This window comes from Pollicipes pollicipes, unplaced genomic scaffold, assembly GCF_011947565.3.
Source record: "Pollicipes pollicipes isolate AB1234 unplaced genomic scaffold, Ppol_2.1 Scaffold_6686;HRSCAF=7923_pilon_pilon_pilon, whole genome shotgun sequence".
NCBI classification, from domain to species: Eukaryota; Metazoa; Arthropoda; class Thecostraca; order Pollicipedomorpha; family Pollicipedidae; genus Pollicipes; species Pollicipes pollicipes.
In genome coordinates, this window is record NW_023596921.1 from 20,128,368 (window position 1) to 20,151,978 (window position 23,611).

Genomic DNA, 23,611 nt, shown 5'->3' on the forward strand with positions numbered 1-23,611 from the left:
GCCATCAAACACTTCTGCATTAGCTGCGTCAGGTCTGTCCAAAAGCTCTGTATGGCGGCATTGGGATAGCCTTGCCAGGTAGCCTGATAAGTTGGACACTCGAAAGGCTTAGGTTTATCATTATTGAACACCGCCATGAACCCAGGAAACGGTTAAACAAGGGTTTAATGGGTCAAAAATGGCGATAAAAATAAGCTCCGTGCCTCAAATTGTCTCCTTCATTCCCTGTGAATTGTTCACTCCTAGGTACATATCAAACATGTTTGGGTGGCTGGCGAATTAATCCAATTTATGTACGAAATACGTACAAGTTTGCAGTTGGAGCATCTTGCAGACAACTTGGTCAACATTTTAAGCAACAGATGGTACCTCTAAAGGTATTCGAAAGGGAAGGAAGCATAAAGTGATATGGCACTCGTATGATACCAAGAAAAGTGAAAGTAGTTTAATAAACATAAAGACTGAAAAATAAGTACTGCAATGGATTCACGTTGTAAATGTAATTTGGAAGATTTTTCTTTAATCCTTCACTCCTACATTTCAGGGGTGATGCAATTTAGCGGTCAAGTTTCCTCGGGGAAAAAGAAATACGTGGATTAAACTTCTCTACCAGGCCTTGCTGGTGTTTGAATCAGGCTCTGCTTTCGTGGTGTGGTGGTGAGACAAAAAAATAGGGGATGCATGAAAACCTTGCATTTGGTACACAGCTGCCCATTGTAATGTATTTTTGTAAACAATCCAAACTAAATGCGTGCAAGCAAAGTCGCTGGGGTTCTTGGGCTAGGGGGTAACTGGCGCCCTTGCTCTGTGCATACATAGACATGATTCAGATGTTGGTGAGGCAGGACAAAGCCGAAGGTGTCCAGGTTCTGAGGAGCCTCGGTTATGCTTGGTGGTTTCAAGTGCGCTCGGTCTTGGATGACATCTGAAAAACCTCAGAAAGGGAAATAGGGGTTTGGGATGTGCGATTAGACAATACCAGGCGGGAGTGTAAAATTCACACAAAACGTGGGGAAAAAGAGTGAAAAATTCCTCCTCATAGGGTGATGCTTTGCACCCAAAGTCAGCAATTCTATGACACTGCCCAACGCACTTTTGATAACGTCAAGTTATGCCGACTGGGAGGATACATGTACCATGTGGAATGGAGTCGTAGACAAATACGGTATTTGATTTCAACACAACTACATACAGGCATGCCGTCTCTCAAAGCCGCGGCAGGGGCAGGCCTGGAAACCTGCCAGCACCGCCGCAGTTCGGCACACCTTTGAAGATCATACCATGGTAAGCAACGTACTCAACAAGTTTGTGTGCACCAGCCTCGCTTTGCTCCAGCGGTCACTATCTCGAGATTTGCTATGAGGTTGAACTCGTTCAAAATGATTGGGTGAGGCCCAAAAAACGTTTTGTGGACGAATGAGGTGAAAGGTGCAGTACCTGCTCTCCACCCACACCATAACTTCATTTATGCCACGGTAGTTCCACTTTTGCCACGGTTGTTCCCCTTCTACTCCAATAGGTCAGCATATTGTTGGACTTGAGACAGTTCCAATGGTAGGCGAGAACCAACTGGTCTTTAGTGAGCGAACTGGTTCTAGGACGAAAACCCATAAAGGCAGGGCCTGTTGTGAGAGGCCTTGCTCCATCATACGGTTGTGAAATTCGAGTGGACTGAACGATCGGAATGCTGTTCCACAGGAGGCAAGCGGGAAACACCCACAAACCAACGCCCAACGCCCAATACACCTCTCCTGCAGCCTTACCTCCTGGAAGTGGCGAACATCTCTCTCGAACTTGCGATGCATCAAGTACGTTTTGATAGACCCCAGCTGTCGTAGGACGTAGAGCTTCATAAGCAGTGGCCAGCTGAGCTCGGAGCAGTACCCGCGCCGTCGGATATCCAGCATGGCCAGACCACAAATAACGACCAACACTGAAAAGTGGGCAAAAGAAAGCTAACGCCAGCCAGAGACATGGTTTGATAGCCACAAAATCCCCTTTCCGTGCACTTGTTTCCAAAAGTTCTCTCTTTCATGGCAAGCGTAGAAAGGCGTATTTTCAACTTCACTTTTTCTTGCGCACGAAAGAGTAACGTGCATCCACATAAGTGCTACATCGCAAGACGCATCTGCTGCCATCGGGACAGGCCTTTAGGGCGAAGTTAGGGACAAACACCATTATTTGATTTCCTTTACAAAAAAAATCCTTTCTTTTGGACGATGCTGTCTAAGGAATTTCTCGCATTTTTCCATTGCAAAGTTTGAAAACCTCTATTACTTGCTACTCAAAAACACAACTTATTTTTTGTTGTCAGAGGCTTATAACGAAACCAGTTCCACGCAATATTCGGTCGGTAAGCGATTTTTATGCACAAAACCATGTCGAATATATCAGACAAATGAGTCATGTGTGTATTTGAACCTGCGGCATGTCAAAGGAAAGGGCCTATAGGTCACACCTCCCGGAGGGCAAGAAGCTTACACTAAATGCCGGTGATTTTGCAGGAATCGCGTTAAAAAATCGCAAAATTTCTGGTGAATTTGACATTTACTCCTCACGCTGAGAACCATTTAGCCTACCACCCTGATTTCAGCACGTGCAAGTCTCAATAATCTGCGGATTAATTTGCCCACATGCTCTCTCGTTAAGTGTAAAAAAAATATCTAGTGATCAAAATGTTGGGGAGAATACGGAGAGTTGTATCAGTTTTTGCTCTGAACTCCCGCCTGCTCTAGCTGGTGAGGATAGAACTAAGACTGTTAGATCTGCAGACAGATATAGTCTTCTGCTCCACATGTAGCAGTAAAGTTTTGGAGAGCACTCTTGGTTTTCTTCGGCAACTAGCTTCCGAATAATCTAGCAAATGAGAAAACTTGCCCCACCCTGGGCTACATGCTGGGGAAGTTGTGCTTATATTCCTTTCGTGACGGAGTAAGTTATTTCGCAAGCGAGCGCAAGCGTTTCGTCATGTGAATCAAATGCACTCGTCTGTGCCATTTCGTAATTCGTCGTGCTTGTGCAATGACATGGTTTTATTCCATTTTCAATCAGTAATTTTTGCGACTGCTGCCACTATCTTTTGGTTGCTCAGGTACAAATCATGGGTAAGCATCAGTAATGTAAATGCCCACTTGTTCTCTAGATGACAATAAGTCATGGCAATCATGTCAGTCAATGACATATTGTCAATGCAATGCATCACTGATACAGGTCCCATGTACAGGCGATGCAACATGTACCATCCGATACCTTGGAAGAAAGCTCGCGCCATCTCGAAATCCTTGGCAGGAAGACGCCAGCTTTTTTAAGTGCGGTGTTAAAAGTCACGTGTATTGTTCCACCACTCAGCTAGAATGCTGATGGTCTGGTTAAACTGTAGAACCTCAAACACACGTTTACACCGATCACTAGTGTTCAACGACATGCAAACAAAATCAATGTTCACATTTATCCCAAGACGATTATACGTACGCGGCTGGAAGAACACCGTAAGGTACAGAGAGACGCTGTGCGTCAGCTGACTGACGTAACACTGCCATCCAGCGCGTAGATTTGGAATGGACCACCCTTATTAGGTCATGACCTTCAGGTCAAGCAATGTCAAACAAGGACAAATTCCAGATTAGTCTCGAAAATCCCCCCAGAACCTAGGCAATTGTTTCTAAACAAAAGATCACGAGACCATTTGAGGTCAATGACCTTTTTGACCTGTTGAAGGTCAAGGTGACCAAAAGGATACAAGACCGCTCTGAGTTTTGCACTTGAATTAGCGAGAAAGATTACGCTAGACAGCATGTTCCTAAAACGAAGTGTCCGCCCGGTTCATCTTAGTTCAATGACCTGTTCTGACCTCTACGAAGTAAATGGAAGATGCATAATGCGGATCCTGCTGTCATAATGTTCGGCATGAGTAGCACAATCTATCCCATACAGCAAGCCCTAGAGCAATTAATCAGGTTGGTTTTGACGTTGGTCTAACATTCATACCTGATCTTAGATCAACGTGACTTGCTCATTCAATATTTGTGGTGCCTAAAAAAGCATCTCAGAGATGGATGGCTTAGTCAAACTCTCCGCTATTGTATCAGATTAGACGATTCCCGAGAAACTGCCTTCCCTGACACCATAGCCAAGCTTTGACCTGCCATAGGTCAACAACCTTACAAGGTATATCTAAATTTGTTATATCAAACGATGCGCTGTTCAATTGTCTACAGCTGTGCAAAATTTGGCGCGGCTAATCCGCGTCGCTCGGAAACCATTCTGAAAAATCTTCGGGGGAGTCAATTTGACCCCTCACTCGAGCGTGAGTTAATCGATCTCCCTTTTTCTTTTTTTGACACCAATCTTTCTCGTCTTTCTAAGTCTCATTTGGGCCTCAAAATGGACATTGGACCATCCGATTCCAGCCACTGCAAGATGGTCACCTCACAGTGAGCAATGCCAGTACAGATCACTTCTTACTGCGTAATTCTACACAAATTTTGCCACACATCCAATTTTAATGACAGCTCTGATGCTCTGAGAGCTCTGATTACTAATTATCTCCAACATACAGTTTTCGTCATAGTACACTCTATATTATGTAGGGCGTAGTGACGTCCCCAAAACTGCTCAAATTACCATCATTTTAGCAATAAACCGGCGAGACTGCAGGTGGGGCGTCTCTCTGGAGCCAACTCTAACTGTGGTGTTCAGGTCAGCACCAGTCCAATGCCTGACCATTTCGAAATGCTCCATATACGCTTGTATGAAGTTTTTCTTTCATGAAGGAGAGGTAAATTTGAGGACCGTGGAGTCAGTTACAACATTCTGTATTATGTATGGTGTAGAAACGTCCCCAAAACTACTCAAATTAAAGGGGGTGTTCCACATCTACATAAGCTTTTGAAGTGAAATGCCCATCTAGAAGACCTTTCGGTGCTATTCACAGCCCTACCCTTCTCAAGACCTGGGCCCGCTAGTTTCCGAGCTGGACACCCATGAAAATGTGGATAGGTATATCGGGGATAATATTTCAAAGTCACCTTGGCATTCATGACGTCATAATAATGTCATTCAAATTCTGTCATTCCAAAAGTCATGCGGTGATCGAGGCCAAGAGAAATATAAATGTCGAAGCGTTGATATCTGGCGTTCGTGAGCGCGTTTTCCAGACATCACGGCCGTCAAGTGAATCTCAATCAATGTTATGCAAAGTGCGATGAAATAATGAAACCATGACGCAATGCTGAGCATATTTAGTAAACAAAGTTTTGTGTTGTCTAGAGCTGTCTTTTCCATTTAAAGATAAACCAATAGTTATAAATAAGCTCGTTTCATCGTACCCCATGCTTGCTTGAACGTGTTCAAATGTGAGGCATTCCCTTTAACATTACCAAAACGATCATTCGACGAGACTGGAGATGGGGCATCCCTCTCGAGTCCCCTCGAGCTCTGGAGTTCAGGTCAGAGCCAGTTTAGTACCTGACCATCTCGAAATGCACCACGCGTGCTTGTGTGAAGTGTTGCTCTTATGCGTGAGAGGTGACTCTGAGTGCTGTGACGTCAGTTACTCCGCCTCAGCATGTAGAACAGCACCGTTAATGCAGTGGGGATGGTCCTCGGTCGACGCTGACTCCCGAAGCTCAACTGTGAAAAAGCTCAACTGGAGAGCCTTGATCTAATCAGTAATCATGCCATATAAGATTCACCGGTGGCCCGCCTTGCACGGCCTTAAAATGCAGAGATAATCAAATCTGGTCAGAGCGCCCACAACATGGTCTCAGCCTCACGAAGGAAACTCAATAACACTCAGCAAGGTCACATTGAAGATAGCAATCGAGTGTGTGTGATACGATCTACTCCAATTCGACATCGCAATCGAATCTGTCCGATATGACCTACTTGAATGCATGCGAGACGATAGAGGGATTTCCTGCAAGCCCTGCAAGACAGCACGGGCGCTGCAATCTTGTCTCGTCCTACCAAGAAGCACCAGAATGTCCTGAGAGCTGGATTACAACAGTGTTCCGTACAGCGATCGTCACTAGCATTGGAGTGAAGCAGCTGACTGTCGCAGGACCATGGGGCAGGTTCTCAGTCCACTGTCGCAGGACCATGGGGCAGGTTCGCAGTCCACTGCAGGAGGTCACCTTGCCCCCGTTGTCGTCCTATCCATTGCACACACACAGCCCACCTAATTCCTCGCATGGATTCGGCTTGACCTCTGGAGCGGTGTGCAACATAAATAAAATACATTTCAGATTTGCTTCACTGAGCGTACCCGCTGGTAGCGCAACGAAGCCACCATTCGGCAGGGCGTGGTGCAGCGGCGCGAGCCCAGTCGCGACATCACTTGATCTCTGCCCCAGCCTGAAAACGAACTCATGCTCGAACTGTGTGGTGTGGTCTGTACTCATGACATGATGTTAGACAGAAGAAAGTCTTTGGTCGTCAGGATATCTGTAGCGCATCTAAGAACCGGTAGGAGAAATTTAGAGTCAACGCTTATCTATGGTAACAAACGTTTGCCACAATACTCTCCCAAAGCTGTGTTTGCAGGATACTGTGAGCACAGTTTCAACTAGGTTCGTGATTCAGTATTGGTGCGGGGCGACCGTCAATTCGTCAGGCCGACTGCCGTCTCAAACGCTTCAAAGTTGGCTGGCTTTGTGCGTCACAGTTAAAGAGAATGCTCCACATTTGAAGATATTGGAACAGGCATCAGATATGGTGAAACAAGTTCGCTTATAACTGTTTGCATGCAATTAGGTAGAACAATTGCTCTAGGGAAAACAATTACTTGATATAGTTAAAATGCTCCTCAAAACGACATTCATTATGGATTGTATCTTGCGTCACAATTGACGGACGTTTCGTCTGAAAGTCGTGGTTACGAACGCCATATATGAACGGCTCGACAGCAATACTTATTTTGTTTTATCGCTACATGGCCAATGAATTACCACGATGTGAAGGACTTTATTACGGCGTCATGTGTGCTTGGGTAACCTTGAAATAGTCTGCACGAAGAAGTCTTCACATTTTCGCAGGCGTGCCGTCCAGAAACTAGAGGGTTTTAGGTCTTACGAAGGACATAGCTGTGAACTGCACAGAATGGTCTTCAAGATAGCCTTGTCAGTTTTACTCCCATGCAAATGTGAAGCACTCCCTTTAAGCGTGCAAGTGTGATCCATTTGGCTAGTGCACCAGGGGAAACGTGCACCGGCCATCCGGGCGCGTACTAAGATACCTAAACATGAAAGAGGATTAAGAGCTTGTCCAAGCTTATGGGGAGGTAGATTAACTGCACATGAGTATCGTCTGTCTGCCGATGTCCACTTTGGTTTTAGGACAGAAGCCCGTTGTTGATAAGATGCCGATAAGCCCTTTTAAAAACATGACACTCAAGACGTTCGGAAATACCGGTCAACAACCTGATAGCTGGGTAGCAGCGATGCAACACTCTTTTCTATCAGCAGCTAAAACTTTGGTCTTTTCGAGTTCACCAGAAGTTTTCTCTCGGGCAACGACTTGAAAAAATGATCAGAAAGAGGCAAAATTATTATTTGAGGTACCAGCTGCATGGCCATGTTTAGCAAATTATACTTTTCACATGAATTGCATGATGTCTGAAGCTATTGTTTTTTAGCTGGTTAAGATTCATTAGATAGGAAGATAACAATTTCCATTAGCTCGTGCATGTGATATAACATTTCGTCTCAGGGCTTTTTATCTGAGAAAATACTTGTTGACCGCGGGTCTGGATGTATTGCCATTTCACCCGTAAGCAGCTGTTCAAAAAAGGTTCTAACAACAAGGTTAGTCATGAAACAGATCTTAATGATCGAATGATATTGGCAGTTTTGAAATACTTAGCTAAATTCGTGTGCAAATTTTCGGGAACGGCACAAAATTGCATATAAAACCAAAACGAGATAGAAGAGGGTTTTCAGAACAGAAGGGGGCTGCATGCATCCACGGACCTTACCAGAACATTCAACCAAAGCAGTTTGTTTCTGGTTCAAGACTCTTAATATTGCGAGAAAGTCATCAACTTTTGTTTCTTTACTGATAAAGTTGCCTCATATTCGCATTCTGTTGCTTCACTCTTGCACACCAACCCCAAAGATGAAACGACCGAAATTCGTAGGTACTGTTTAAAACCGCAGTTGATGTTGGAAGTTCCGTCACCACCTATAGTGGTACTTGGTGATTAATGGCATTTGTGATAAAATGTTGCATTTCCGAAAAGTTTTCAGGTTGATAACACTTATGGTCGCAAATGGACTTTTCCCTTTAATTGATGACACTCCTGGTCGCAAGTGGACTTTTCCCTTTAATTGCACTGTGTAAGCTCTGTAGTTGTCTGTTCATGAGTATTATTTACGATGCCATACCCATGTTTGGTGGGCAGAATAATGCTACATTTCCACGTCCGTTGCACAAAAACATTGACAAAAAGCATGCCGCGCCTGGGCCTGCTTGGCCGGAAATAATTTCCGAAGACCTTCTTCGCTGGGGACGTTGCGCCCTCCTCCCTTGGTCTCAGGTAGAAATTGCAACAGCAGTCTCGGTCCTGAAAAATATCTATCAGTGCGGTATGGTGTCATGTATTGGCTGTTTAAGCAAACAGAACCTTTTCAGCGCTTCGCTATGCTACGCGGTAGCGTTCCTTTGTCTTTCTCACCTTTGCCAAACACGCGAGGAGTTTGTGAGCTTCTCTGCATTAATCAGCATTCTCTTGAGAAAGTAGCATTTTTTATGCGCTTGTTACGCACGCTTTGTCTGCGTCCCTCCACAATGACCTGTCGCTTTAAAATGACTGTAAATACTGCAGCTGGTATCGAGCGTGTGATGTTTTTGAATGTTACCTTGTCCTAGTGTATGATTCTATCTCAACTGTTAAGAATGGGGGGGGGGGGGGTCGGTTTGGTTGCATTTGGTCATTTACATAATTGCACAGTAAATGCCTGCTTGTTCTAGTTCCCTTGCGTGGTTTTCATCAGGGCGGTCAAATTTCGTAAACCAAACGGGAGGGGGGGGGGGGGGCACCGAATTGGTGTTTAGGGTTTTCACCGGGGGGGGGGCGAACCGATCCCCCCACATTTTTCTCACTGGATTGAGCCCACTTTATTATGATACAGCGCAATATACGTTTTTAATCTTTGTAACATTTGTAAAGGTATTTGATTTAAGTGCCATCGAAGTAATTCAGGGTTAGATCCAGGAAGCAGGCACTGGACGCACGCGTCTCTTCTGATCGGCACGTGAAGACACACCTTTTATGGCCACCTTAGAGCACCGACGGCGCTCTTCTATGGCGGTCATGGCAGGTGGCACACATTTTGGTTACGGGGAAGGGAGACGGGGTAACCCATGAAGGACTTAGGTCATCCCCACATTCTAGAGTTTTTCACTTTAAACCCACAAATCATTGAGGGGCTTATGGCGCTAGGTATGTGAAGTTTATTGCATTGTTTATCCGCTCAGCTGTTGCGATTTGTATCTTGTGAGAGCAACCATGGCTTTTTGTTATGAGAGTGATAGGAGACGCCACTACGCAAAAAGATCGAAGAAAACAGTGTTTGTGCTGTGATCATCTTTTGCCCTTGTTTTTTGCAGTATTCGTATGTAAAATGTAAAAATGGGAGGGAGGGTTCAAGCCAACATTGGGGGGCGCAACTCAACATAAGGGTGGTCAGGGCCCTCACAAAAAACAAATCGACATCCGTGGTGTCAATGATTAAAATCAAATAACTGGAGTGTGATGCGAATGCTCGGGTTCACTGATCAGCGTATAACCCTCACCTGCTCAGAACTGTGCGCATCAGGTCTCCTCAGAGCAGTTATGGCTTCAGACGCGAAAGATCGAGCCACTGCAGATTTAGCTGTCCAATTTTGTTGGACTACGCCTTCATTCCTTCAGGAAGTGAGCAGCATCCCACCCAACTTTGCCGTCCTATCTGATGCTGCAAATTATGCGGTTTTCTGTGTGGTCAGTTGATGAGGAGCCACATCTTGCCGTCCTCTCCCAGAGGTTCGTCATCCGTACCGGACGATCCGGTTTTGTCCGGACGGTTGGTGCCGGGCAGCGTATCGCGAACGCCTGGCAGCCACCGCCGAAGCTGTTCTGTTGGAGGTGGGGGGGGGGGGGGGGGGAGGGGGGAGGGGAGGGTCGAGGCGTGTGGGATGTCGCCGCTGTCGGAGGTGCCTGGAGACAGCCGGGAGGTGTGCTAGGATGTATTCGCTGTAGGCTTTGGGTCAATCCCCATCCGGCTGCATGTTATCGTTACGTGGGTCATGAAAACCAGCGTGATGATGATCTCCTGATGCAGAGGCACCACTTGATATGCCTCCCGAGATGGCTGATCTGCCCCCCGTACCCATTTTTTCTCGGAACCTCCTGTGCACATGGGCTTAATAAGGAAAGAACTAGGCTAAGGAAATGCAACACAATTTCACACGCTTAGCGATTGAACACATCGCTAATAGTATGCTGATTTTACATCACATGGTATCTTGCAGCATCTTAAGGCATCTTTGTCACGTTGTCTTCATCATTTCCTAGGCTATTGTGCCAGTGACATCTAGTCTTTCTACATAACGCGTTAGATCGAAATAAAAAAGGATGTAGATTCAGCAGGTTTTTAAAGTATAAGGTTGTCGAATATCAGAATGTACGAACATGGAACGAACATCACAATGCATGCCAATCGTGGGGATCTTAAATTGAAACGCATGGAGCGACACATGCGGTCATGAGTATCTATCGCCACGCCCATATCATATTTCTAGACGTTTATATCCAAACATCGTTGATCAAACAAGTCTTTCGACGACGTGTGTATTCAGGCTCAAACAATAGTTAGACACGCAGAAGGGTTGCAACAGTCTTGGATTTCCGGTTTGTTTTTCCATTCCTAAAACTGACATATTGAAGTTAGTACTTGTCGCAGTTATCCGTTATGATGTCGGTGCTCTCGTTGTTTTATTAATGTATTCTGGCGAAAGGTTAAACGTTAGCGCTGAAGAATTATTCCATGTAGTTTAACGCTCGCTTCCTCAGTTTAATGCGTTCAAAAGGTAACAAAAATTGCATTTTCCCGTAGCTTCTGGCTTCTGTTCTAGTTAAAACAAATGAAGTTAAAACGAAGAAAGTCGTTCTGCTCACAATGAAGGGGATCATATGCGGCAATTTTCTGTGATAATTTTACACTTACGGGCATCTTTGTCGCCACTGTGCCCCTCCCCTTACAACGGTTCTAGCTGCGCCCCTGCCCTGATGTCCGTGTTTTGAAAGTGTCTGCGGCCGAGGTCACGTACCGGTGAAGAGCAGCCGCAGCAGCTCGAACAGCTCCATGGCTGCTGATGGGCTCCCCCGACCGCTGCTCTCGTGGCCAGAGACAGGCTCTGTGTCGGACACAGACTGAACAGTCAACCCTTCTTGCGACCGGCTTACAAGTTATCAGCTGTGGCCCGAGTTATCGCTGATATCCGTGCAAGAGACGTCAAATCGCCAGATTAACTGCATCGCCAGCAATGTGTACTGTGAGCCTGCGGTAATGGTACCTACAGCAGTGGGTGTTTTATACGCGGCACCACTCGTCACACTGCAGGCCTACAACCTTGCAATTTCATGCATGACAATAAGCACTTTGGTGGAGAGCTTGGCACCATGGTGGACAGGCCGACGTCCGGTAAATAAGTCAGCATACTTTATCATGTCCTCTGATGTCGTCGTCAGTTTCTGTGATTACCATAAGCTATATTTTGAGCATGATATCATGACAAGGACGTCAATAAGAACAACGCAACGCAAGGTGCTTCTAACACTGCGCGATGCTACAACCATGTGACGGTGCACTTCCGACAACAAGCTAACCTTTCCGACTTTGGCCTCACTGCGTAATAACTCCTCGCTGACGCTCAGAAAGCCCCTGGCCGAAAGTGCTCCTCTTTAATTGTCCAGTGTCTTCGCTGGCCGCCCATAGCCACTTCGATGGTCGGTAGGCACCACTGATCTCTCAGTGACCCTCTGACCAACAAGGCTATTGAGAGCTCACTAGCCGCTCAACGGCCCATCTCAGTCGCCAGAGCATAGAGCCATTGAGCAGCATCCTTACGATCGTCTGGACATCCGTGGCTTTGCTAGCTGCTCAGAGCCATTTTGGTAACTCCAATGCCCTCCCACCGTCCAAAAGCCCCTCTGGCTGCTCGTGGACCCCCTGGTCACCCAGTGCCCCGCAGGTCGCTGAGGAGACATTCAGCTGCTGAGTGCCCTTCTGGGCTCAAGGTCTTGTGGCCGACGACTGCTAAGGGCCTTTGCTGGCCTTCCAGAGCCGCTCTGGTCACCATTGGATACTTCTGGCCGCCTAAATGCTCATCTAGTTACCGAGAGCACACTGGCCGCTCAGTGGCTTGTATAGATGTCAGACGCAATTTCATGCACAGTCATTGTTATTCCAGGTCATCTGGGACACTCAAACGCACCTCCTACCCTGCCGCTATCCCTGTGACATCTCGTGGTACCTCGGTCATTCTCGGGCGCTCGGTACGCCCAGAAGTCACTTTCGCTCAAGTCCCCATTTCTTCTCCGCCTCATCCCCGCCCCCCTCCCTTGTCGCTCAAGAGCTCTCTTAGCTTCAGGTCTGGTTATTGAGCGGCAACTCTGGCCACTGAAGAACACTCTGACAATAGGGATGCGCCCTGTGTGTTTAGAGTGTCCACAAGCCATTCAGGGTCTCTCAGGGAGGACGTACCTTCCCGACGTTATCTTTGGCACAGCAATTCCCTTTTTAACATTTTTGGCGCTGAAAGTAAACGACTGGTGTCTGGGTGTGCAGAGTTGCCACTGATCCGTGGAGCTTGGCTACTTTGCTTGTTGTAGCTATAGCTGCCTGTGAAGCAAAAAAAATGACAGCCATGAGGGGGGACGAAAAGTCCTCAGAGGTCGGTTAAAAGCGCGCTAATACGTCCATCCATTAACCTGTTCCGGCGCACCCAATCATTCGGGGTCCTCCAAATTTTGTTGGGAGTATTTCTTATTTGAATGGAGGGCCCTGCGCTCTGGTCGGGGACCCCATCTGTTTATCTGCCTGGACTCACTCGACCATTCCTGGACCCCATTTTGTGTCTTGGATGCTTGCTATTTGAGTGAATGGTCCTATCTTCTTGTGCTGGCCTCTCTATTAAACTACTCGAGCCGGCGTCAGATCCAGAGAAAGGGGGGGGGGGGGGCACGGAACCATGCCCTCCTGTGTCCCGAGGCGACCCATGGGCCCCGAAGGGACTCATGACCGGCCGAAAAGGCACAATTTTCCAACACGAAGCACAATAAAATTTAACGTCTTTGGACCTCAAGATCACGATGAGCAGTCACAACCAAAAATAAAGATCCCATCAGCAGACGAAGTTACTTCTTCACTGATTGACGGGGGATGCGATTGGGAGAAATTTTGAGGCCTATTACGCTTTTAGAGGCATTGCGCTGCTGTCGGGGACCTACATCTTCACTTGCCGGGTCAATCAGATCGCTGAGGACCCCTCCACGTCGCCCTTGGTGTCCTCCGAATTTTCTCGCAGGGCCCTACGCTGCTGATGGGGCACTATCTGCTAAACACGACTGGGCACTCTTGATCGATCAGTAGTCCTCCACGAGTTCCTCCCATTAGTCCGAAAAGCTCTATATGCTTTGGCCAGGGCTCCATATACCAGGGTACACTCAGTGGCTCAGGGGGCCTTCATATTAGTTTCGGGTTGTATTCATTTGCCTGGGGGGTCTTGTGGTGTTGCTGAGGCCCATATGAAATAAGGCACTCGGCACTCAGAGGCCCTCTTCCTTGACCTAAAGCTCTTTTCTATTGATCTCCTTTGCGTAGCACCCTTCACTCCTGTCTGGGCCCTTTTCTATTAAACTGTATGGACACCCGTGATAGCACGAAGGCATTGATTTGCGCACAGTGGTCTTGGGCAATTCCCGTTTGGTTGGAGGGCTATGTGCTCTGGCCCTTTATGTCAGTCCGCCGGGGCGCACCCGATGGTTCAGGGGCCTACCACGTTGGCCTTGGGCTCTTCTCCCTTGTTCTGAGGATCCCTTACTTGTTGACAGCAGCCTCTTTGCTGCCCGCCGCGGCACCCGTGATCGCTCAGGTTTCGTCCCTTTTAGCCTTGGTGCCTTAGCCTTCGAGTAGCGGCGGATATGGGCCGAGGATTTTTTTACGCGCATTTGTCAAACATATTTTGACGTTCGTTGACTTTGTATGCGTTATTTCCGTTAGTTGTTTAACTTGTGAAACCTATCTTGCTTGTGCATCGCGCTTTGGATACATTCTTAGTACTAGGATATTCTAATCTTCATAACGCCCAAAGCAAAAGCTACGCATTAGTCATCAGTCATCGGCTGATCACCATGAGTGGCCGGCTAGCTGTAAATAAGCTAGCAATCAACTTAAAACGTGATTTTTATCATGTTTAGCAGCCAACGTTAGGTTATTTTGCCACATTTTTAACGTAAAACATAGCCGGAAATGGCGGGATTCACAATAATTTCTAGAAAACGAACAAATTCCATATATAGGGATATTAAGCACACCTCTCTTCCTGCGGTTGCGCACAGTAATATGGGTTCTCATATAAAACATACCATACAGAGCAACTTACAGTGCAATGGCCGGGATGCAAGGGTTTGTTTCCAGGGCCCTAAACTTTAGGGTGCCACGATGTTTCGTGTCCTCTCTCCTTGACGTGAGCATGGGTCCCCTTGATCCAACTACGCCATTCAAAGACGTTAAAGGGAGTGTTCTAAATTAGTATGCAGTTTTAAAATGAAACAGCTATCTTGAAGATCATTGGGTGCAGCTCGCAGCTCCGCCTTTCTCAACAAGCAAACCCCCTTACGTTTTGAGCTGGACGCAGGCGAAGATGTGCATGCTATTTTGTGCAGACTATTTCATGGTTACCAAGGTATCCATGACGCCGGCGGACATGAGGGCCAAAACTACCGGGACTGCCGCATTCTCTGGGGATACTCTACTGCACCTAACGGCAGAGGTGAATGTCTATCTCAGACGGCACAACAATGACGCACGTGTAAAACACGTTAGGAGTGTTATGACAACGCGCTCGGTGCCGTACTCCCGCAGAACTGACGGAAGTCGCTGATGAATGCCATGCAATTTTTGAAAACATAAATGCTGCATTCCGAGCTCGAGATCAGACCCACACTCCATAAGACTATGTAACTACGTGTCATGCAACGGCATCACAAGCACCAGACATTAAGAGATGAATATTAGGAAAGGGGTATTTTTCCCACGCACATTGATTTTGCATAGCTGTAAACAATTGAGCAGCGGATCGTTTGACATAAATATTTAGATATGCCTTGTAAGGTCGCTGACCTATGGCAGGTCAAAGTCAGACCATGCTTTCAGCAAAGGCAATTTCTCGAGAATCGTTCAATCTGATACAATAGCAGGGTGTTTGACGAAGCCGTAGCACCTCTGAGATGCTTTCTTAAGCACCGCAAATATTTAATGAGTAGATTACGTTGACCTAAGGTCAGGTATGAAGGTCAAACGAAGGTCAAAACCAACCTGATTTATTACTTTAGGGTTTGCTTATGGGATAGTTTCTGGTGCCCATTTCGAATTTATTGAAAGCAGGAACCGCATTACACACCTTCCACTGACTTCTCAGAGGTCAGATAGGGCATTGATCCTAGATGACTCGGGTCGACATTCTGCTTTAGAAACATACTGCCTAGCGCTATCTTTGTCGCTTCTTCAAATACAAAACTCAGAGCGGCCTTGTATGGTTTTGGTCACCATGACCTTCAAAAGGTCAAACAAGTTCACTGACCACAAGTAGGCTTGGGACCTTTTGCTAAGAAGCAGTTCGCCTAGGTTCTGGGGGCACTTAAGAGACCAACCTGGAATTTGACCTTGATTGACCCTATCTGACCTGAAGTTCATGACCTAGGAAGCTCAAACTTAGGACTAAGTGAGTTCACGTACAGGTCAAGACAGTCTGTAAATCTGGTACCTCTAGCTTTCTTAAATCCCGAGATCTCAGGGGGGCGGGGGGGGGGGCAAATTGATCTCCCACCCGAGCGAAGGGTATTTAGCCGCCCACTCGGACGCGTATTAACAAAGAAAAACACTGAACCATTGTAAGAGCAAGTTCAGAAAATAATGAAAAAGTTTCGTTTGGTGCAGTTATTTAACGCCTGTCTCATTGAGTTTCTTGAGTTTAAATTACGACGATATTGCATCGTCCGGTGGCTTCCGGTTTCTGTTCCAGTGGAGACGGGTAAATAGAAGGATAACACGAGTAGGAACACGTCCGAAGATTTTTCGTAGGGGACGGGCCTTGTTAACTCCGCGCTCCCATCCACCGCCTACGCAGACTATCTGAAAGAGATCCAGTAACCTGGGTGTTATCTTTCGTTGAACCCTGTTGTGCGCACCACAATTTTATACTTGTGCAGAAGTGCACAACGATTTCCGTTGTGCTATTGCAAACGCTGCATATATATATATATATATATATATATATATATATATATATATATATATTGCGTAAACACTGCAATCACCATTACCGACGAATATGCTTCACTGCATCTCTGTTGCGGTCACAGGTGGAAAGATAGTTTTTCAGTCAAAATGATAACGGATCTTCGAATGTACGATCGTCGTCAGTGTCGTCCGAATAGGGTAAGGCTGGCTAAGCGTGGGGGAGCTCATTGAGCACCGAGTATGCATGCATCATCATATGCACATAATCACTTAACAGCCAGCTCAAGTAGTAACACTATTACAGTCTAACTGGATTGAGCATGACATTGTCAAGACCGGCGTTTCGTTTGCCGCACGTTCGAATTGCAGCAGGGTCCGGGAGGGTAGTTTTCTGTTCAGAGTCACACATCTTGGAACGGTGCACCTCAGGAGTACAGCAGGCTACCAATGCGTGTTTACTGGAACAAACGGGGAAAAGTCGTTCTGAACATAAAATAATTGGCCTAAGCGTAGCTACGGAATGGATGAGAACCATTGTTTTAAATGATGCGTGGAGGAGCAGTTGTTTTTTAAAACTAAACTGCACGCAGTTTGCCGACTGGATTTTGATTTGTCGAGAGCGTGCGTGTAAAATGGTTGCGATAGACATGGACAGTCCATTCTTGTAAATATATAGACAAAGGGTTGACAACGTTCCTCACTACAAAATGACTATTATGGGCATATTTCGCATTTCAGTATGAAAATGACAGGTGTGATTGCACCCCTTCTGTTACATAACAGTGGTGGGTTTCATAAAAAACTAATACAAAATGCGGCTTGCGTATGTGATTGCTGTGGATAAGCACATTTTAGCCTTTAAATATGCCATCACGCATCGCTATTGATATATATATATATATATAATATATATATATATATAATATATATATATATATGTGTGTGTGTGTGTGTGTGTGTGTGTGTGGTGTGTGTGTGGGTGTGTGTGTGTGTGTGTGGGTTGGTGTTGTGTGTGTGGTGTGTGTGGTGTGTGTGTGTGTGTGTGTGTGGGTGTGTGTGTGTGTGTGTGTGTGTGGTGTGTGTGTGTGTGTGTGTGTGTGTGTGTGTGTGTGTGTGTGGTGTGTGTGGGTGTGTGTGGTGTGTGTGTGTGTGTGTGTGTGTGTGTGTGTGTGGTGTGTGCATATAGTAAAATATATCGCAACTATCCCTTTTGGTGACTTTCACGACTCCGACCCACACGTCATTTTGAGAAATCGACACCCACACCTTGTACTATATAAAGCTGTCTGGTACAACTAAATATGGCACGCAAATCGCATAACAACGATGCGAACAGATGCCTGGCAGCCTATCAAGATTCATCCACGGACACACAACTTGCAGACCCGCCTGCCAACTGATGGCACAACCACGGCCCTGTTCGATCTGTTGTCAGCACGTTTGTCAGCAGCAAACACGGTACAGTATTGTTCACGTCACGTCACGTGACCACGAAGTCAAATGGCGTGTGGCGTCATGCGCCGGCGGCCGCTGCTGGCAGGTTTTTTTTGTCAGCCCCAACAGGGAGAAATATTTTCTATTAATTGAAGCATTTTGAAGAACTTTTCTAGTCGACACGAAAAGAAAGCATACAACAATTTGGGATGCCTAGTCCCAACAGATGACTAGTTGCTCCTGTTATGTTCTCGCGTCATATGAAAGAATTCCTTGCAAAGGTTACAGAGTCCCAAGTTCTCTGGCCCGTTCCCAAGGACCTGCTCAAGAGAGGACACGGTGCGGAGTGCCTCGAGAAACCGCCCATGTAGTCCCACATCGCACTCGTCTGGGACCGAACGTTCGCTTCCTTGCGCACGCGCGGCCTTCAGCTGCGACTCCTGGGATGCCTGGTACGGCTGTTCCGCCACCTAGCGGCCAGCCTCGTCTCCAGTACCGGCGTAGCCGGCAACCCAGGCGACGGCCGCCTGGCGGCAGATCTCCGAACTAACCACCCCGCGGGGTCGGGCACAACCGGGCTCGCGCCATACATGGGCCGACGCTCGCCCCCCCCCCCCCCCCACATTTGTGCGCACAACGCCGACTGCAGGCGGCACGCGAGTTCCGCACTGCGGCGGGTGAAATACCTAACACTCCATCCGAGCGGAACTGTCCGCGGTTACCCCATGTGCAGGCAAGTCGCCGTTAGCTCTCCGCTGCCAACGGGTGATTTCAACACAAAATGTAGTGTCTGCCCATGGGAGATTTATACTGTAAGCACATGTGCTACCGTGATATAGGACGTTGCTATCACATGTGTGATAGTAACGTCCTTATTGCAAGGTTGCACCTGACGCGCATTATGAAAATAATTTCACATTGGATGACGTATCTGTTCAAATCATCGTTCCTGACGGCCTAAGAGCATATAAAAATGCACTTTGGGGGCCGACAGAAAAATGGAAACCAAAATAAGACGAATGAGTTATACTGGCAGCTGGTAGCCAGATACAGGTACCATGGCATGTACCGAGTCACAATTTTTCACTTTAATTGCAAGTATGTTTTACAAGCTACTGCATGATGACCATCACCTTTATGGGTACGCAGGCCGTCGCTAGCTCTGCGCTGCCACAGGGTGGTTTAAAGAAAATGCGTCATGTCTGTCGATGCAATAGTTGCATTGCTCAACGTTACTACCCTCCAACAACATAGGTACGGCAAGGTTGCACCCTCTCGCGAAATCAGTTGCTTGAAATAAGTATCCGGTCTTCCCTGTTTAAATCACCAGTCAGGTCGACCCTCCAGCATTGACTGATAGGCTGTCGGGGCAAACCGAACAAATCAAAGCTAAAATGAGACAGGTGCATTGTGCTGGCAGGTGATAGTCAGATGACAGTTCCATGGAACGCAGTAAACCACGATCTTCCAGTTTCATTGTCCATATTTTTGCCAGGGCGCCGAATTATCCTCCATCCATCCTCCTACGTGCCAGCAAATAAGCCCTTCACAGTTAACTCACCAGCATTGAGTGACACCTTGTCGGTGGGGAGGGGGAGAGGCAATGAAAAACAAAATTCAAAACCTACAGAGGATGGGCGTGTTGTACTGGTAGCATATGGTCCGTTGATAATCCTATGGAATGCAAAACAATATAATGTTCCAGTTACAACACTCAAACATTTAATTCGATGCACGCTGCCGGAGAATTAAACGACAAACAAACGAATAAAGTCAGAAGAGTGTGGTGTACCGTCAGCTGATAGCTCAGTAGTAGCAGTCCTACCAAATGTACCGAAACGCAATCTCTCTAAAACAACTAGAAATTTATTACTGCCGCTCATGATTATTCCGTCGGAGGACAGGAGTACACGCGGTATCTCGCACGCTACTGTGATGTAGAGTATTCTGCGTGACGAACTATCTTTTGCCGCGTAAAACACATGGCTGATCGTTATGATATAAGTTGGCATGAAGTTTCTGCTTGTTTAACCCTGACTTCGACTTTAAAGGATGACTTTGAGAGGTCAGGTTATCTGGGCAGAGGGCACCGTAGGTGTCAAAGTACGTCTTGAAGCTTAAAGCTCTCGATGTGCTGTCTGTTTTTTGTCGGTATGTAAAGTGAAATCTTTTCACGTCCGTACCCCGTCATGACATTTCGTGGATCTCATCCTCGAAAGAAGGACGGACCTGACTGTTGTCAATAACTCACTGAGGTTGAATGGAGGACGTTTGGGCGAAAGCGAAACCGGATACTAGATGCTAATATGAATAATGCGCTAACTTGTTTAATATTTTTCATAGCTGCAGGTAAATTGGACCTTATAGTTGCCAGTAACTCGGTGAGGTTGAGTGAATGACGTGTGGGCAAATCCAAAAGCGGATACTGAATGATAATATGAATAAGACGCTAGCTTCATGGACCATGACTCCACCAAAACATCTCCACCAAAAGGAATGTAGCGCATTGGAAAGTCTTCACTTGGCTGACGCTGGAAAAAATCCTTTCGCCACATTTGCAAATCGTTGGACGAGCTACAAATCACACGGCTTGATTTGCAGGTGCTGGTAGCATGTAAAAGTCGCCGTTGTTCGTCTCCCCATCACTGTAACCATGTAACCGTGGAGGTATGTATCCATGAAGATGAATGCGCCATGTTTAGCCTTCATACTCATGTCAGCAATATCGTGCAAAAAGTAATAAAGCTGTCTTACTCGCCACTGACAGCAACGGAAGAGACTTAACCTGGTCTTATAGAAATACAACGTTAAACAGAGCTGTCGATCTTCAATTGTATTGCGTTCATGCTATCAGTTAAGCCAAACACATCCGGCGTATCAGTTCTACTGAACTGCATACTCTGGTTGATTCAGCGCACAAATGAAACCATGCGGCTTCCCAGTGTTCTAAATATAAGCTTAACAGCTGGACCAAGTTAGCCATGACATAAGGTCGGCTTATTGCTATGATGATCCAGGCACGATAACAAACGACCTCGTCACCAGAAGTTGATCTGTGATATGGACATGGCTATGGTGATCCAAACACGATAACGAACGACCCCGTCACCAGAAGCTGATCTGTGATATGGACACGGTGAGGGCTCTAACAAGCTCAGGGCATGACAGAAAAGCTGGTACACTGGGCTATGGATAGGCGAATGTTTTTTCAACTCCAGTTTTCAGGACAACTTCGGAGAAAAACACATAGTGTTCACAGAGGCGCGGTGAACACAACGACACAAGCAGTTTAGAGATCACAATGGCTTGACATTTCACAAAGCTGTAAAGATACAGGCGAGAAGCAGGGCATGTAGTTAAGCGGCATGATACCAAAGCTGCCTCAGTCAGAAAAAGCTACGGACTGGGTTAACTAGAAGTTCATAATTTTAGGCAGTGATCGGCACCACAGGGCTCAGTTGCAGACATTCTCGAGGAACCAGTCCACCCTGTCACGGCTCTTCAGCACTCTGGGCATCTTGAACTGGCCGGCCGTGACGGCCGTGGTCGCCAGCAGGTGTGCACGGAAGCGCGAGAAGGCTCCCGGCTCCACTTGGTACACCCGGATTTTGGCGATCTTCTCCAGTTTCCGGAAGCTGGCGTATTCTTCGTCCTGCTGCCGAAGGATGTCATCCACCTGCAAACATTGACTGTGCTTACACAGCACGTGGGCGGTGCGGTCTGCGGCGCAGCTGATTTCGAGCCCTGAGACACGAGTTGAAAGACGACGCACTGTGAGAACATTGTATCGGTGCTATCGCAAAAACGTCGTCCGAGAAAGCGAGTTTGATGTTAATGGTCATGCTTTGCATGTTTCGGCGACTAATCTAAGAGCAAGCATTAGTTCGAGGGGGGGGGGGGGGAATTGGAAAGCTGGCCCTGGACGGCCGGTTACTGACGTCGCATGCTGCTGAAACGCGCACCGCCACTGCAGGAGAGTCGGCGCCCGGTCCACTCACCAGCCCCGTCTGCTCCTCAGTCAGGACCGGGCCGTCCAGCTCCAAAAAGAGGAGGTAGTGCGGGTCCAGCAGGCCCTGGTGACTGGGCGCGAACTGGCTGCCGGCCACCGTGTAGTCCTTGAGAGTGGACGGCCAGCGGCCTGCCGCCTCGCGCAGGGCGCGGAAGAACACCTCCTCGGAGAGCTTTTCTCCGTTCACGTTCAGGTTCTGGCCTGACCTGGTCACATGATGAAAGGTCACGCTAGACAGGTGTCCGACGGCAATCCAGCTCGCAACTTTCCGCATTTCATTTTACATGTTCCAACAGCATTTCACGGCAGGACAGTTCCATTGGCATCAAAACAAGACTGGTGAACCCCACGGCAGTGCGGACGCTGACTGCTTGGTCAGTTTGAGTTACCCACCTGAAGAGGAATTCGATCTGCGGAGCTTGCTGGTAGAAGCCCACCACTCGGACCACATCCCCGAGCCGGAGTCGATAGAAGCCGGAGGAGTTGGTGATGATGACCTCGTACGTTTTGTTCAATTCCAATTGCTCACTGAGGAGGAGCTCCTTGGGGTTGATCTCGTCCAGATCGGGAATGCGGTCGTTGACAATCGGCAGGAACTCGAAAAACATAATGCTCGGAATGAGAGTGTACCTGGGCGATCCGGGGCGGGTAGATTCGAGGTTGGAGCCCATAAAGCCCTCTGACGCGCTGTATGTGAAGCTGATGATAGTGATATCTGGACCAGTCAGAGCTTTGGCTTCCTTGTAGTACACCTCGTTTGTGCTTCCTGACCAAAGACCACTGATGCTTTTCACATCTGGCCACAGCCGTGGAATGATGCCCTTGAAACCTTTCGCGAATTCATTTTTGATTTCCTCGGCTCTTTCTGGCATGGGCGTGAGCTGTGCATTCAGTTCGGCACGAACGTGTTCAGAGATGTTCAGGTCGTCTTTGATACGACCACGACGAATGTCGTTTACGAGATCATTCTGAAAGACCTCCATTCGGCGCATCATGCTAAGGAAATTATGAACAAAGACGGTAATTATCACAGAAATGTGCTTGTCCCGAAGCCCAAAGAGCATGTGGATGTATTGCGATTCAAATTCACTCTTCACCTGCATACTGATGACAGGGCTTGTGTAGAGAGGTGCGAACAAAGCCATCGCCTTCGAATAGAATACACTGGCTGCCACACCCAACACGTGACCTGACTTGGTGTGCTGAACAGTGCGGCCATTGTTGACACTCATCATTCTCTTCAGATTCCACGGAGCGAGGTCTCGTTCTACAGCCCACCGGTAAGGACCATGAAACAGTTGAGACTGTATGTCCTTTGCTCCCTGATCCGACAGCGGAATCTTCTTGTTCTTGCCCGTTGTTCCTGATGATGTAATGAACATGAAGATATTATCTTCGTCCCCGAGAAGTGCTGATTTTTCTCCGTCTGTCATTCGGTTGACATAGCTATCCATTGTTGAATATTCTGTGATCGGGTGGTTGCGAAGGAAGTCGGCAGGGGTATGCATGGATTTAAAGCCATTGTCTCGACCGTAGGCCGTGTTCTCACACCGACGAATCCGATTCATCAGGAACTGGAATTGCACCTGCAAATGGACGAAATTGATCAGGACTGACACTAACCGCCTTGATGTAACCGTACACGACCGTCCTTTCCGGCCAGTGC

General features: G+C 47.3%; 1 protein-coding gene across 1 annotated transcript; it reads right to left on the bottom strand.

Annotated features, from left to right (window-relative positions):
* Window positions 1–21,390: 21,390 nt before the first annotated feature.
* On the bottom strand, window positions 21,391–22,553 carry LOC119108033 (GH3 domain-containing protein-like). Its single transcript, XM_037231616.1, has 3 exons — window positions 22,339–22,553; window positions 21,935–22,151; window positions 21,391–21,612 (listed from the first exon to the last, which is right to left on the bottom strand). The coding sequence occupies exons 1-3, from the start codon at window positions 22,551–22,553 to the stop codon at window positions 21,391–21,393; spliced, it is 654 nt and encodes a 217-aa protein (XP_037087511.1).
* Window positions 22,554–23,611: the final 1,058 nt, after the last annotated feature.